At 35.0% G+C, this 17,191-nt stretch overlaps 1 protein-coding gene across 1 annotated transcript; it reads left to right on the plus strand.

The window, feature by feature from the left end:
* Positions 1–8,277: 8,277 nt before the first annotated feature.
* Positions 8,278–16,218, plus strand: LOC118645349. Its single transcript, XM_036286222.1, has 9 exons — positions 8,278–8,956; positions 10,901–11,077; positions 12,564–12,782; positions 13,326–13,556; positions 14,179–14,328; positions 14,401–14,553; positions 14,947–15,164; positions 15,439–15,598; positions 16,043–16,218. The coding sequence occupies exons 1-9, from the start codon at positions 8,278–8,280 to the stop codon at positions 16,159–16,161; spliced, it is 2,106 nt and encodes a 701-aa protein (XP_036142115.1). The 3' UTR covers positions 16,162–16,218.
* The last annotated feature ends 973 nt before the right edge of the window (positions 16,219–17,191 follow it).

Raw genomic sequence — 17,191 nt, forward strand, 5'->3', positions numbered from 1 at the left:
TTTTAATTACACTAATTACATTTTTTACACAATTTTACAAAATATATTTATTTACACTGTACATTTTTTACAAAATTTACAAGCTTTCTTATACACTAATGAGCGGAAAATTCTCGGATATCATACATTTTAAAAACTAAAACAGAAAATAGAAGAAGAAGAAGAAGAAGAATGAAATTATATTTACAGTTAACAAAATCCATACGGGAACGAATAGCGATTATCGATAAATCTGCGTTTTAGCAATACCGGCGCACAGGTTTTTTTCTCGCTACGTGTCACGATGTCGTGAAACGCTGTACGCCGAATTGCAGTAAAACGCAGTTTTATCGCACTATCCCTTCCCGGTTCTCCTTCTTCTTCTTCTTCTTCTTCTACCCCAGATATTAGATGTCTTATACTGTGAAAGTTCAGGAGCTTTGAATTAACGTAATTCAACGTTATCCCCTTCACTTTGCAGACCTCGTGGGTGTTTCCTTCCGGCGTACGAACCACATAAGCGTAAAATTTCGGCCCTCCCGATACGAAGGACTCGATATAGCTACCGCTGCCATAGCAATCGAGTTCGTCCGTCATGTCGCCTAAAAAGTTACCCGTATGTGGTTCGTACTCGTTCGGTGCACCAGAGCTTAGATAAATGCACGAGTCTGTGTCACAGTATAAGACTCTTGTTCCTAATTTTTCTAAATAACTATACAATATTAACCTCGCCTGTGCCGTCGTATAGGCAGCGATAACGACGTTAGTTATCGGCGAGGCTACGACCGCTTCCTCGCGTAGCCGCCACGAAACGTACATTACCTCGTCGTTGACGGGTAATATACCGGTTATTTCGTGCTCAGGACTGGTGAGCAAAGTCACGAAATGCTGGAATGATTTTACAATCTCGGTTTTAGGCAGATTGGCTCGTTGGCCGAATTTCCCCCAGAAAGAATTTAAGCAAAGCTTAGCAACCGAACGAAGACCAGGATTTCGAGTGATGTTATTTTTTTCGAGAACGATACCCTCGGTTTTTTCATACTCCCTCAGGTATCGTTCCTTAGTTACGTCGTCGTCCTGGCATTCGCTCGGCCACCCGCTCGCTTCTTGCTTTAATTGTAAAAAACAATTTATATATTCGGCAAACAAGCCACCCTGCCGGTTACCGGGATCGTATTTCGTGACTTTGTATTGCCAAATCTCGCTCACCTCCGTCACGAAATAACCCTTCTCGACAGCCTTGCGCAATTCGCAGGATACCCATGTACCCGAGAATTCACGTTCGGAGGGAGAATCGTGAGTGCAGTGCGTTTTCGAAAAGGTTTCGCAGCAGCTACGGCATAAACCGAATAACAATTTACCGTTAACGCGGAACGGGAGCACCGGATGATAAAGATTGCGCGGTGGGAGTATTTTACAGCGGACAAGACCCTCTACATTGTCGAAATTAAAATTCGGTGCTGTCCCGATTAATCTGTCACATTCTTCTCCGATATAAATATCGGGATGACCAATCGGGAAAGCACCGGTTTTTAATACGAAAGGGTACAAAGAACATACGTCAACGTAACGCATTTTCTCTGTACCCTTAACTTCATAAAGGGTCGCGATGTTCTCCGTACGTCCGCCGTAAAACGCGTCACGTGGATTGAGAGGTGCGTGTTTCAATATAGCGTGATTTTCTAAAAATGTGTTAATTTCCGAATTTTCTCGCACCTCTCGATCAAAGTCGCACTCCCACTTTTCGGTTACGCGGTACCCTAACCTTTGAAGGCGCCACGTCCTCGCGAGAGTACGTTCGTAACGCGTGTCGATGGTGTCTTCGGGATTCGTGGATAAAAGTGAACGATCGCGATTAACGCGAAAGCAAGTTGGACATCCGTGCCAAAAACAGCCGTGAAATTGTAATACGTAACGTCGCGTCTCGTTATCAGTCACTGTTTCGTAATATCCGTCAACTTTCGCGCCTGCAATTTGTTGTTCCCGTCCTCGACCCGCGTGAATAATCTGTTGTCCTAATTCGCGTTCCATCCACACGAGCCATCTCAGAGCTTTCTGCGATGACTTGTCTGCGTTCCTGTATCCCTTTGTCGGAATCACGCCTATTTCACCCTCGCGTAAAAAGTTTTTCCGGAAAACTTTCATACACGTGGATGCGATAGTCGTGCATTCCTCGAAGGGACACACGTCGCCACGTTCTAAAAAGATTTTACGGAATTCCATGCAGGCGCGACGAAGAATGATTACGTCGTTACGGCAGTAGCGAACAATTTCGCGTTGGAAATCAAAGATGTAACTTTCGTTAATCATCTTTGAGTGCCAAGCTAAAAATTGTTCGCGTCCTTCCGGTTTCATTTGGTCGGGACAAAAATATCGAATGTCGGGTAACGGACCGACATATGTCTGGTTTTCGACTCTATTGAAAAGGTGTGGAAATATGCCTTTATCCGACGTATCCCTCAACCCGAAAGCCTTGGGTAAATCGGATAAGCGCATGGGCATGTAATTTACACTGTCTATAAATTTAACACGCCCAAGTGTTATCGCGATTATTTTTGTCCCGTTCAAAATCAACTCGGGTTTTTCAGTCATTTCAGTTCTTTCTATTATGTGCTTTAATATAAACTGAGCGTCGAATGCTTTCGCGTTATGCGCGATACAGATGATCCTTTTGAAACATTTTGTCGGGCGTGTTACGAACTCAACAAATTGTTTCACAGGATCATCCCGAAACACAAATTCACGTATCCCGCACCATCGACATCGTGCCGCGTCTTCCTCTACCGCGGAGCATGCTTCGCAGACTTGGTGAGCGATGCAGAGAGTCGGTACATGAAGGTAAGTGTTTTCACTAGCTTCAAGCACCTCGTCTTGTCGCGTTTCGAAATCATAAAACACAAACGCGACGCGACCTTTGTCCCGATTGTTCGCACGTTCGACATTGTTCTTATTACATGTATCTTCCAGTCGTTCATCCGTACTCGTCCCCTCGCCAGGATTTTTGATTACGGATTTGTGGCGAAGAGGATGCATGTAACAACGATGGTTTGTCGACTGTAGCGAACAACACGTCTTACAATATGTCTCGTCGCATTTGTGCTCAGATCCCGATTTTACAAACCGTCCGCATCCGACACAAATCTTAACGGAATCACAGACGGAGGCGCACGATTTGCCGTCATACGAATTGCTTTTGCGATGACGATTGTAGCAGCTTTCTCCGAAAAAACTGCGTTTACATTTTCCACATCTGACGAGCGCCGCATCGAGATTTTCGCAATGCGTCGCTGCGTAGCACCGTGGACATTTTTTCGCGCAACGGTGCCCCTTATCCGGACGATAGCCTACGTTACACGCGACGCAATACCCTCCGCGTGAACCGGCTGCAGCTTTCAAACACAATATCGGGTTATAGTGACGCGAACCCTCGTAGTACATAATGTTAAGGCGAAACGAGGGTTCGCGTCCTAATTCGCCGAGTATCGTGGTACCGTCGTACAACGGTTTTTCGCCACGTCCGAAAGTACTGAAATTATATATCACGATTGCAATATTTTCAGTAGCGAAAAACCGTTGGAAGCGATCAATCTCAGGAATTCCGCAACCCTCTTCAGGGACTACGACACCGGCGTTACGTGTTAATTCCATCGCTAATTCTCGCTGTAACGCCGATGTCCTACATCTTACGGAATTCCACAGTCTATGTAATTCTTCCTCGCGCACATTTCCCCGCTGACAATGTATCCGAGATAGCACCAAAGCGCGAGGGAGACACAGATTATCATCGTTATTAATTTGGAGAATTGATCGCTTCGCGACGTCTTCGCGCGTCAATTTATTCGATGAGCGTCCCCGACCTACCGGGACCGCGACACTAAAGACGCTCACCGAAAAATTTTGCGTCACGTCCATTCCACCGGCACTTTGCGCTACCGAACTCACGAGGCTCCATATGTCCTCGGGAGTTAAGTCTCGCGCCGGTCGGAATGATAAGCCGGCCGGTCCATGAGTTAGCTCCGCCGAATAAAATGTTAGACCGACGTAATCGGTCGGAGCACTCGAGCGTATAACGTACGCGTGTACCTCGCGAAACGCGTCTTCTAACCATCGCAACGAGTTCGCGCCGTCAGGAATCGGTCGTATTTTAAAAGACGCTTCCCTCCCAAGCGTCCTAAAATTTCTAAACCGCCGAGAATTTTCCGCTCTTAGCTCTATGTACTTAAATTCTGGTTGGCGATGTTGTTGCTGTTGTCGATGTTGTAGCTGTTGTTGTTGTTGCGACGGCTGCACGAGGATAGCGCCGGAATTTTCATTCACCCCTCCCTCTGCTTCATTACCACTTAGGGTGGCCTCGTCTACGTCGACAGTTCGCACAACACCACCGCCAGTTTGGACTGAATAATAGAATATTGTAAATTTTTTTATATTAATATATTTCGTCTAATTTCAAAACTTTTTACTGCTACGCCAAGGAAATATCATAGCAAGGTATCGCACCTGTAAGTAAGGTAGCGTACCTATTTTATCCTTATCTTATTTTATTTTATTTTTCACTGGAACCCCAACGTTAGACGAAATGCGTTAAAGTAACTAATCTAGTTTACTCACTTGATTTAGACAGTTAACGTAAACGATGAGTTAATTCTGACGTGTGATTAATTAAATCGATAATTTTTTTAACATATTACTCTGTGCTCGTGTAAGAATTAAGTAAAAAATTACCCTTTATTCTATTTATTTTAATACAAAAAAGATTAAGTTTATTATATATAATTTTTCAGTGACGAACAACAAGGTATATGACAAAAATTTAAAAAACGGCTAATTAGTCAACACTTCGTCGAGATTTAATTAAAATTTTTTATTTAAGTAATAAAGTCACGTAATAAAATTTATAAAATTTTCTCAAGTTAAATTTAACTGATTAATAATTTAAAAGTTTTTTATTCAAAGTAGAGACTAATAAAATAATTTCAAATAAATGCACAACATTTACATGGGTAAATGAATATGGTAATAATAATTTTTTTAAATTTTATTTTGTTTTTATTTTAAATTCTGTACAGTTTTTTTGTATTGTTATTAATATCATTTTTAAAATTGAGATGTAGAGAAAACCTTAAAAATATTAACCGGCGTAGAGATCACAGAACAAAATAGTAACCTAGGGTTCCAGTTTTTATGATCTATTCCTATGTCCCAAAAAAAATTCCCGTAGTTGAGTGCAAGTAATTTCTAACAAAAAATTAAAAATGTATTAATATTATAATTAAAATTTTATTTAAAATATATTTTAAAATAATATGTAATATTTTAAAATAATATATTATATTGTTATATTACCTGAAGGCGTTACAGTGGCGTCTCCTCTCTCCTCCTCTTCTTCCTCCTCCTCTCTCTCTTGCGTTCCTTCATCCTCTTCTATTGCACTTTCTGTCTCTTCCTCCCCTCCATGTTCACTTTCTTCAATGGAGGAAACGTTCACATTCTCGATTTCTCCTACTAACAAATAGCATATTATTTTTACCTGAAATGTAACGAATTGTGAAAAATCTCATTATAAATACTTACTCTGCGAAAATAGCGCCTCCGAGTCAAGTGTGCTTGGTAACACTATCTCCTCCTCCCCCATCTCTTCATTTCTTTCAGCATTACTCTCTTCTTCTCTCTCTTCCTCTTCTTCGTTTTCTTCTTCCACCGACTCTTCATTTTCCTCCTCCTCCTCTGACTCCTCATCTACATGCTCCTCCTCCTCTTCCTCCGACTCCTCGTCATCATCCTCGTTATCTTCTTCCTCCTCTTCCTCCTGATGTTCCTCCTCCGACTCTTCATTTTCCTCCTCCTCCTCTTCATCCTCTTCTTCTTCTTCATCTTCCACTTCTTCTTCTTCTTCTTCCATCTCCCGTTCATTATCTCTCTCTTCAAAATTTCTTTCCAGCACCCCTTCCTCCCGCTCTGCCAACGCTCTATCCATCGTATCCTCTTCTATCCAGCCGTTTTCTCTTTCTATCTCTCCTTCCTCCCACTCTGCTAACACTCTATCCATCGTATCCTCTTCCATCCAACCGTTTTCTCTTTCTTCTTGGCGTACTGAAAAATAACATTATTTTATTATTATTTTTACGAATTAATCTGAATTAAATAGAAAATTAAAAATACTTACTCGGTGTAAATAACGCCGCTGAATCAAACGAGCTCGGCACAACATCGGACCCGTTCTGCGTGTCGTCATCTAAAATCATAAATTTATTATTAAACAGCATGGCAATAATAATTAACTTTCGAGTAATATCTTGTATTTAAAAATTAATAATTACCAGACACTAAATCCACAACGGGAATGACGCGAGGTGGTGGTGATGGTGGTGGTGGTGGTGGTAGTGCTGCTGCTGCTACTGCTGGTGCTACAATAGCAACAGGAGCTTCTCCGATTCGACGTCTCCCTAAAAATTAAAACTTTTAATATGTACTAAACTTCTAACTAAATTTTTAAGAAATTAATTTTATTTCCAACTTACGGGCAGGTACAGCCTCCTCAGCCACCTCCGCCTCGCGCCGCCGCCTTAAGCTTAGGCGACCGTACTGCGTACGAAAAGGGTGCACTAGTGCTACCGGTCTCTCACCTACAAAAATACTCGTAATTAAAATATAAAATACTAACTTTTTCTTTATTAGATATTTTATATTTTTTCTTACCTGACACTCCTCTATTCTCATTTTCCGGCACCCCGTCTCGACGTCGTAAAAATTGTGCGATGCACCCACTCGCGTCGTTTTCATAATATTGTTTATCCGCGTAACGCGCTTTGACGATACGAAATATAGTATCTATTAGCCGAACGTTTCCCTCAAAATAGCCCATTTTGCACAACAAGCACAGTATCGTGCTGGAACATTCTTTTTCCGCGAAACGCTCGAATAATAAATAATTAATTTCATCGTCGCGAGACAAATTCTTAAAATAATCGCGCTTTTTAATATTTTTGCTTTGATTGCATACGATTATAAAAAATCTCACTATTATTGCGCGCGGTTCCATTTTCGACACTCAAACTATTTTTTCTCGCACACACTCGACAAACTCGTACAATTGACTTAAAGAATAAGTCAGCTCACTCGAAAGTACAAGAACTAACACTTGTACGCGTTAGAACACGAAATTTATACCCTGTAAGCCCATCTTAGACAGAAAATATTAGGAATAGTGGGCGTGATTTTCTACTTACTCTATTGGTAAACTAGTTTCCCACTTTTCTTCGTGTGCCTGTATCTTTTTCGAAAAATTCATTATTTTTCTCATAAAAGAAAATTCACATGGAACACGAAATTTACACCCAATAATCCCATCTTACGCTGAAAATATTGGGAATAGTGGGCGTGATTTTCTACTTACCTTATTGGTAAACTAGTTTCCCACTTTTCTTCGTATGCCTGAATCTTCTTGAAAAATTCGTTATTTTTCTCATAAAAAGAATTCGCGCAAAAATTAGTTATTTCCATAGTATAACATATTTATATATTTTTTAAAAATAAAATTAAATGTGTAATATATTTTTTATAATTTTTCAGAATTTATTTAACTAAAAGATAAAATCATACACAAACTAGTTATCTGTAGTATGTAATTCACCTTCTAAATTTTTTTACTTTTTACTTAAATTTTTAACCAAGTGTGCTTTAATTGATGTTAATTAATTAATTTTTCTTAAATTTTATATTTAGATTTTTATAAATTTTAGTTAAGTCGATGAAGAATCGCATTCTCATTTTTTATTATTCAACCAACAGCAAACAATTAGTTTCGAGAAGAAAGAATACATGTTCGTGCAAGTTCGATCTTGTCTCGTCTCTAACGGTTACTTCACATTCCGAATTCAAATTTTTACTCGTTACTTTTACATAAATTTTTATTTCAAAATGTTTTATAAATATTACTTAATTTTTATAAATTTTACATTCAATCTTTGTGATTTGAATTTTTGTATAGCTAACGTAGTGTAATTATTTAAAATTAAAAATTTAAATAAAATTTTAGTTTATAAAAAATTTATTTACGTTTCCCCACCACTGTCTCATTTGCGTGCGCAACTTTTATTACGTCACAAACAGAGGTAAGGGCATTTCCCGTGATGTAAACGCGAATTCATTTGATATTCTTCCTTCGAAGCGTTAACCTCGCGAACAAAGTTTTCCTCAACCCTCTCGAACTTTTGAATTGCGAGTGTGAGAGTTACGTGCCTTATTTCACTTACTGGTTTCATTTCTGTGTCTTTATACAACACTGAAGCAGAAAGAACAATGGCCAACCAGCAACAAAGTGTTAATTATAACCCCTCGAACCAGGCGATTCACGATAATCTCGGAACGCGCAACTTCGTCGAAGGAAGAAACGATAGGCTTCATATGCTGCTTACCACTTCGTATGGCCTTAATAACTCGCATACGAAGAGAATACAAGTCGGATTACAATCAACGAAGGAGGGAGTCTTCGTTCCATTAATAAAATTAAGCGGTAACAACGCCGACGGTATTAATTTCGACGCCGACTCCTGGCTGCAATTTCAAGATCATACGGATCTCATGAGTGAGTACTTGCGCGGTGATGGCAAATTAAAGCCGAATCCTGTCGGTATAAAAAACATCAACATCAGCTTCACCTCGGCCTATGGATCAAGATCCGTTCTAATATCGTATAAGGAAACTGAAGAAGAACGCTCTTCGGAGGAAACCGTTGAAGATGCTGCAGATTCTTTACCGGTAACGAAGAAACGGAGACACTACTCCGTTGCAATAGTGATGCAGAAAACTACGTTCCAGGGATTGCTGAATGTGATCAAATGTGTCGACGCACATTTAGAACATTTAAAATTGTTAAGCGAAAGCGTCAATGTGTGTGCGCAACGCTTAATTCAAGAAATTGAACTTAAACTACCACTAAGTTATGTAGATTGCGAAATTATAAAATTAACAATAAAAGGTAATCAGGAGGATATTGAACGCAATGTACGTACTCAAATAAACGATTTAACTTTTCTCGACGTATATTTCAATATAATATTTTTGGAACTGATTACACTGCGTTGTAACGAAATTACCAATATAATTTTGTCAAAACGTAGAACATAATTTTTATATAATTTTGGTCAGTTACAATGTATTTTTGTACGAAAAGTTTGCGTATTAAAATAAAACTATTTTTTACTCGTAACTCTTCATATTTCTTTTAGTCCCTTCCATAATACATAGTTTTTGATTTTTATAAAATTCTAAACATACTAGTTTCTGTTTGTGCCTAAAGTATCTCTACATAATAGCAAAAGAATTTTCTTTCAAAAGTTAATCCTGATATATTACTTTTACTTCCTTCATAATACATAGTTTTTGATTTTTTAAGACTCGAAATATACAAGCTCTTGTTTATGCCTAAAGTATCTCAACATAATAGCAAAAAGAATTCTTTTACAAAAGCTAAACTTTCTTATATTTCTTTGTTCAGCTTTTCATAGCAAAAAGTGATTGATTTTTATGACTCATGAAAATCACTCACTCCTGTTTGTTCCATAAGTATCTCTACATAATATCGAAAAATTTCTCTATCTTACAAAAGCACCTTTTTCTGTAAGTCTGTTAACCTGTTACAAAACATACATCTGTCCGAAACGCAACCCCTAGCCGAGCAAGACTCCCAGATCTAAGATCTGACTTCCATCATTTGTCACTTCTGACATTTTTCCGAGTCAAAACATACACGCTTTCTGTTTTTACCTTAGGTAACACTACATAATAACAAAAAGTTCTCTCTCTCGCGCTTACAAAGCATACTTGACCTATAAACCTATTGACCCATTTTTACAAAAACTCCCACCTGTCCGAGCCGCACCCCCGCTGGGGTAAAACGCTCGGCACTAAGATCTGCTTTTTCCTATTCAAAATCCAGTAGTATACTCAGGACAGCCAATCAAGGCTCGGGGCAGCCATGGAGGGCCAATCAAGACTCGGGGCAGCCATGGGGTATCCAATCAGAACCCTCCGTTCAAAATCGTGACGACACAAACTCAGGCTACCCATTCAAGGCTCGGGGCAGCCATGGGGTGCCAATCAAAACGCGTCGTTCAAACTCGTGACGTCACACCGTCTAGTCTTCCCCACCAGGCCCCAGTCGGGGAAGGGGGTTAGGTTTGACACCAGTCGGACGAAGAGTGGGGTTAGGTTTGACATCAGGCCGAGGAAGAGAAGTTCGGGTTTGTTTTGATGCACCATGGCTGCCCCAGACAGGGGGGAAGGGGGGCAGACACCCCCCGCTGTGAGGGCGACACCCCCCGCTGTGAGGGCGAGGAGTGGGGGTTTGTTTTGACGCCCCATGGCTTCCCCTATACTACTCATGGTCATGATAATTTACCTCAAACGTGTAGAACTTTAATGAAAACACCACGTAATACTTCCCAAAATATATCTTCTGTTAGTGGTGGAAGATACGTTCATTTTGGATTGGCTTCGGGAATAAATCGTTCAATATCAAAATATTGTAGAACCATGCCTCGTGAAGTAAAAATAAATATTAATATCGATGGTTTACCATTGAGTAAAAGTTCAAGTAGCCAATTTTGGCCTATTCTTGCATCAATTGAAATTAAAGATCTTTATACGGAGCCTTTTGCTGTTGGTATGTTTCACGGAATGTCAAAACCGAATAACGTGAATGATTTTCTTCGTTTTTTCGTTAATGAAGCACAAATTGTTTTGCAAGAAGGTGTGTTATCAGATAATAAATATTTCCATTGTAAAGTTGTATTGAATGCAATATTATGCGATGCTCCCGCAAAATCAATGATTACCTGTACAAAAGGTCACACAGGTTATTCTTCATGTTCGAAATGCTTACAAGAAGGTGATTTTATATGTAATCGAATTGTGTTTCCAGAAATTAATTCTACTTTAAGAACAAACGAATCATTTCGTAATCGTAGTCAAGAGGAGCATCATGTAGGTAATTCAATTCTAGAAAATCTTCCTATAGATATGATTTCACAAATTCCTCTAGATTACATGCATCTTTTTTGCTTAGGTTTGAGACGTTTATTACAATTTTATATCAGAGGTAAGAAAGGTGTAAGATTATCTAGTGCTACAATTGATTCAATTGACAAACATCTACTTGACACAAGGAAATTTATAATTAAAGAATTTGCAAGAATTCCAAGAAGCTTATTATATGTTGACAGTTGGAAAGCTACGGAAGTTCGCCTTTTTATGCTTTATTTAGGTTTAGTTTTGTTAAAGCCATTTTTGTCTGAAGATTATTATAATCATTTCTTATCACTAACAATAAGTATAGCTATTCGTATACTTGCAGATCCTGAAAGATGTTTAGTTCTTAACGATTTCGCACATTCTTTAATAACCTGGTTTATTTCACAATACGGAAATATGTTTGGATTCGAGTATCTTTCACACAATGTGCATAACTTAGAACATCTTGCAAATGATGTAAAAACTCTTGGATGTTTAGACGCCTTTAGTTGCTTTAAATTTGAAAATTATATGCAAAAAATTAAAAAGCGGATAAAAAATTGTGGCAAACCATTAGAGGAATATTCCAATCGAATTTTTGAATTAAACCGACTTCCACCTGAAAAATGTTTTTTAAAGTCATATCCTATTATTCATTTTAAAAAAGCAGTTCAAGGCAGTAATGATATCGCTCATTTAGAATTTAATGGCTTTACTATTTTTACAAAGAAAAAAGAAAATTGTTGTTTACTCAATGATAATTCATTAGTTTTTGTTTTAGAAATAATTTTGGATAGTATAAATGATGTTCTATACATAAGTGTAAAGCGAATTTTACTTACAAAACCATTTTTTAACACTCCATGTGATTCTAAGGAACTATTGGGTATACAAACTTTTACGGAAACAAGTCCCTTTATCATTGAAAAATTGCCGGCAATACATATAAAAACAAAATGTTTGAAACTAAAGCATCTCGAGTTGCAAGACACATTTGTTATTATTCCGCTTTTGCATGCACGCACATAATTATTAGTATTACTTTGATTTTTGTTATCTTCCGATGATTTTGTTTTTTCTAACGGGTTTAATTACCAAATTACAGACAATATTTTAGTATGCTTTTTAAAGAATGATCTGACAATATTGCAGATTTTTTCAAGATTACTGATTTTGTGTTTGATTGATGTGTACGTTTTACTGAGGTTTCAAAAGTTGAGTGAATGTTATGGATATTTGTAGCTTACATTATTAATGGGATTATAAGTACTTGTTTTTGTTTCTATATTTCTTTAATTTCTATTTCTTATAAAATAATCTATCAAGTTTCATAATATTAATTATTTCTTTTTTGATGAAGATAGTTTAAAAAAGTTGTATTATTAATTATTTCATAGTATTTTCCTTTGAATTACTCTGAATTTTTAAAGTTTACTTCTAACTCCATAAAACAGTTGCAAATTTGTATTATCAAAAGTTCATTTTATGTGAGGACATTTATACAAATTCTATATTGTGCTAACAATAAGTCATTGCTATATACTGTGTATTTGTATAATAAATATTTTTTTCAGAAAAAATGTCAGAAAAAAATTTGTACGCAGTTGTACAATTTTTAAGTGATGAAACCTTCTCAGAGGTTCCAACAAATTGGATTGACCAAGATGACAAAACTAATAACTTTATTTGTTGGTGGCCTAATACTAAAAATATTAGTTCGCTGATTGAAAATCGAACTGAACCGGATATAAAATCATGGTCAATGTTTGACATTGCGGTGATTAAATATTGTTGTAAGTTATTGTATAATAATTGTATAAAAATATTTTTGTTATTCTAATATTTTTATTATTTTGATTATTTTTTTGTAACGTTAAATGCATATTATTTATATTACATATTAATTAAAGGGTATCAGATGAAAATTAATTCATCCGAAGTAATTTCAATAATAAAACAATTTTAAGTTTCAAAAGACATCAGATATTTTAGGAAGCTATTAGAAAAATTAGTACATAATTTAACGAATATCGGAATGCAACCTTATAGTGTCTACTTATTGTTCTCCTCCGCAAGCACATGAATTATGATCGTTTTTTCACACGGTACATTTTTCAGCTTTATTTGCAATGAATGTTCTTGATGAAAACAGATAAGAATTATGAAAGTTCTTTGAAAAATGTCACAAGATAGTATAATCAGATTAATCTCAACAAAAATTGGACCTTAAGATCTCGTTTTTCACCTGTTATACCTTCTAATTATTAACCTAACATTTTATTATGAGTACTATACTGTTGTTGCAAATGTTATTATTATAATTATTATTTGGGTAGCGTCACTTACATCTGCACGAAGGTCAGCTGCAGATTCTCACTATGTTACGACTGACGATGAAAAATTTGGCCGAGGACAAAGGAAGAAGAATAAACATATTTTTGACGAGACAGAGAATCGACATGAGGAAAACGCTGACGACGATTTGGATGTTGAAGAAGGGAATAATAAAGAAAATGACATGTATAGTAATGATAAAAAAAGGAAATTAACTAAACACTTGAAACAGAGTAAGTTCTATATAATTACTTTGAATTTTAAGTGTATATACGGGTCTCATTTTAATTGTGTTCCTCGATTAACATCGCAGAAAGTGATCGAATGAAAAAACGTTTTAGGGTTTGAAAAGGGACAAATAATGATAAAATTAATTTTTAAAAAACTCAATTTTTTAAGGTTATTGGAAGGTCATCGCCATTTCTTTAAGGAATCATAATTTTTTTTACATAATATGATTTCTCGAATTATTCTGCATAAAAGTATTAAGGTAGAAATGTCGAAAAATTAATAGTTTACGAGATATTTTATTCTTTATTCTAGCATTTTTCGACATAAAATATAAAATAAACTCGTAAACTATTAATTTTTTGATATTTCTACCTTAATACTTTCATGCATGTCAGAGGAGTTATATTATGTAAAAAAATTATAATTTTATTGAAAAAAATGGCGATGACAATTTTAAAAAATTGAGTTTTTTTTAATTAATCTTTTTTCAAACCCTACAACTTTTGCCTGAAACATTTTTTCATCCAATCACCTTCTGCAGTATTAATCAAGGTGAACAATTAAAATGGGACACCCTATATAATATGCTGAATATTTGAAATGCTTTTTGTAATTTATTTATAGGTATTAATCGTCCTACTTTAAATCCTATGCCGATATATGATCCTGAAAAAATAGAAAACTTACGCCAATCTATTACCTGCAGCACCGAAAAAAATCTACATTCTTCTACTTCTAAAAATTTTGAAATTGAACCTTTACCATCATGTTCAAGTATGTTTATACCATACAATTTGATTTGCATAAATATATAAATATATTAAAATAAGCGATTGTAATCTACAGAAATCAACAAATGTAGTGCTAAAGAAAGAACAGTTAAGGAAACTGTAGGTTCTGATAAGTCGTCACCATCTGTTACTCTGGATCTTGAAAGTATACCTATTTTAGAGATTCCATCAATAAAAGATGTTAGTAATACTCTCGAACGGATAGAAAGTAAATTATGATAAATTATTATATTTATTTTATATGTATAGTTTATGTTTTTAGAGGAAAAAGGGGTAATATGGAACTCCACTTAGTTTTTTAATAATTTCTTGTAAATTATAAGCTCAATATTTTTATTCTTGGTGTGCTTAGATTTTTTACTCTATTGGTAACCCATTTCTAACGTTTAATTCATGATTCTCCACTTACAAAAAAGCTGCTTAAAGATTATCGCAAAGTGAACAAATAGGCGGGTTCCATATTACCTCCTTTTTCTCTAATCATATTTTATGTGTTACAAAAATGAATTAAATATTTAGCAATGTTAACTATGCATAATGGTTGCATAATTTTACATAAATTGAAAATGTGTACGTACTGTATGTTTCTTTTTAATTGCAGTAAGCTTAGACAAAATCAGACGAGCAAATGTTACCACCAATTTTGAACTAAAAGCTATATCAAAAAGATTAGATAAATTAGAATTCCGTCAGCATAATACAGAACCTGTAGAAAACGATATGGCAATGATAATCCCATTATTGCCAATTAAAACAGTGGAATCCATAAAAGAATTTGAAGATTTAATTCTATCAAATGAAGTTGCTGCATCGCAGTTTGTAAGTCATTTTTCACTTGCAATTTTCAAATCTATATAGAAATTTGATTCACTGGCTTTGTTTACACCGATTGTTTGATACGCGTATCAAATGCACGATGTAAACTAGGTCTATAAATTAAACAATTCATATATTCATTTTTTTATATAGAACTTTTTTATTCTTTATGTAGAACTATTCTTATATTCTTTTCTGAATTTAGTAGAGCTCATATAAATAAATAGTGTGTTGTCTTTATAGTACGCTATTTTTATAAACTTATTCTTAATTTTAGAAAAAATTACTCTTAAAAGTTGGAGGCAACACTCCACGAATTAATATTCATCGTGCTTTAGAACGAACAATTACTAATATGTGCGCTGTAAATTGTTCCTGGAGAGGCATTCGATCAAATTATAAAATATGCAACTTAACATTTATTAAGATTATACGTGGTAAGTACTTATTTATTATAACAATTCTTAAATTCTGTATTTTTAAATTACAAATATACTTTTTTATTATTAGCTATTAATTATTTAACTTTAGTTAATTACACTTATTTTCAAGTTCTTAATTTGTCACTCTCTGGTCCACTGAGACCGCTCGACTTTGTCGCATTGTCATTTTTATTTTAATTAATATTTGTAATCTTGTAATGTAGAAATTGTAAACAGAGTCTAAATAATATGTTTATGATAATATTAGACTATGAAAATTATTTGGGTTTAAACTGAACTTATAAGAAAACTAGAAATTTATGACATAAAAAGTAAAAAATCGAAAAATGTTGAACAGTCCACTGAACCGAAGGCGGCGAACTAAAGTTAAAATGATTCCGCTTTCATAAACATGCACAGACATTAATATTGTTAATTAAATTTTAATTTATTTTGCAGATGTCATATGTTCTGTACATTCAGGTTTAACTGAAGCTGAATTTGATGTAACCTCTGCGGAATGGTTTAGGTTTGCTAAACAACGAGCAGCGCGAGAAGAAAAGAGGAAAGATCTATAGATTTTAATTTGCTTAAACAGCTTTGATTTATATAGTTATAAGTTTATGTGTTACATATTTTTTTAAAGAAAATATATAAGTTATCGGACCACGAAGCCTCTTTTTTTAAATTTGATTTAAAGCGAGCATTTTTATCCAAGTTTAATTGAATTAAATATTTTTGTTCCATAAATATTTTTAATTATTGTTTTTGTTTCATAAACTTTATGTATGTTTTTGTACGCATATTGAGGCGTATAAATAAGATTATCCGGGCTGTGCAGATTTTGCAATAACAATAATGGTTAAAATTAAAGTATTTGTTTTGTCTGTTCTGAGTCTACTCGGAGCAAACCCAAGCTGATCAACGCACTCTAATAGGTTGGCGTCATCGGAATCAACCTATTAGAGTGCATTGGTCTGCTTAGGTTCGCTTCGAGTAAACTCAGAACAGACAAAACAAACAAAACTTAAGTTTGATTTTCTCTAAAACTGAAAATTATAAAATGTCCAAGTAAAATTAAAATGGCCTATTGTCTATAGTCTATATAATAATCTTACTATAAACACTTCAAGCTTCAAAAATTCATATCAATTAATTGATATTTATAATAATCGTAAAATAATCTATTATTTTCGGAGCTTAAAAAGTGAAACTTATAGTAAGATTATTATATATGTATATGTATATCGCACATTTAAAAAAATTTGTAGCGACTCAAAAAATTTCAAAATCTGTTATTGTAGAATCTGAATGTAAGCATAATGTAAGCACAATGTCCACAACTTTCCTGTAAAATTTTCATTACAAAATATATAAAAAGTATATTAAAAATTTGCTTTTTGTACATATTTTTCTTCTGTACAATTATTGTAACAATTATATAATAATTTTATTAATATTGTACATTAAAAACATAACTGTACTAAAATTAATATATAACATATTACTGCTACTAATTTGATATTTATATAATTGTTATATAAATGTTACTCATAATTTTCAAATATTTTTGAACATGTTATATATTTATTTCATTACAGTTATGTT

Source organism: Monomorium pharaonis, chromosome 4, assembly GCF_013373865.1.
Source record: "Monomorium pharaonis isolate MP-MQ-018 chromosome 4, ASM1337386v2, whole genome shotgun sequence".
Taxonomy (NCBI): Eukaryota; Metazoa; Arthropoda; class Insecta; order Hymenoptera; family Formicidae; genus Monomorium; species Monomorium pharaonis.

Coding starts and splice junctions, on each gene's coding strand:
- LOC118645349 (XM_036286222.1), top strand. CDS start 8,278: ATGGCCAACCAGCAACAAAGTGTTAATTATAACCCCTCGAACCAGGCG. Junction 8,957..10,900: donor TATAAAATTAACAATAAAAG/GTAATCAGGAGG, acceptor TTGTGTTTCCAG/AAATTAATTCTACTTTAAGA. Junction 12,783..13,325: donor TGCGGTGATTAAATATTGTT/GTAAGTTATTGT, acceptor TTATTTGGGTAG/CGTCACTTACATCTGCACGA.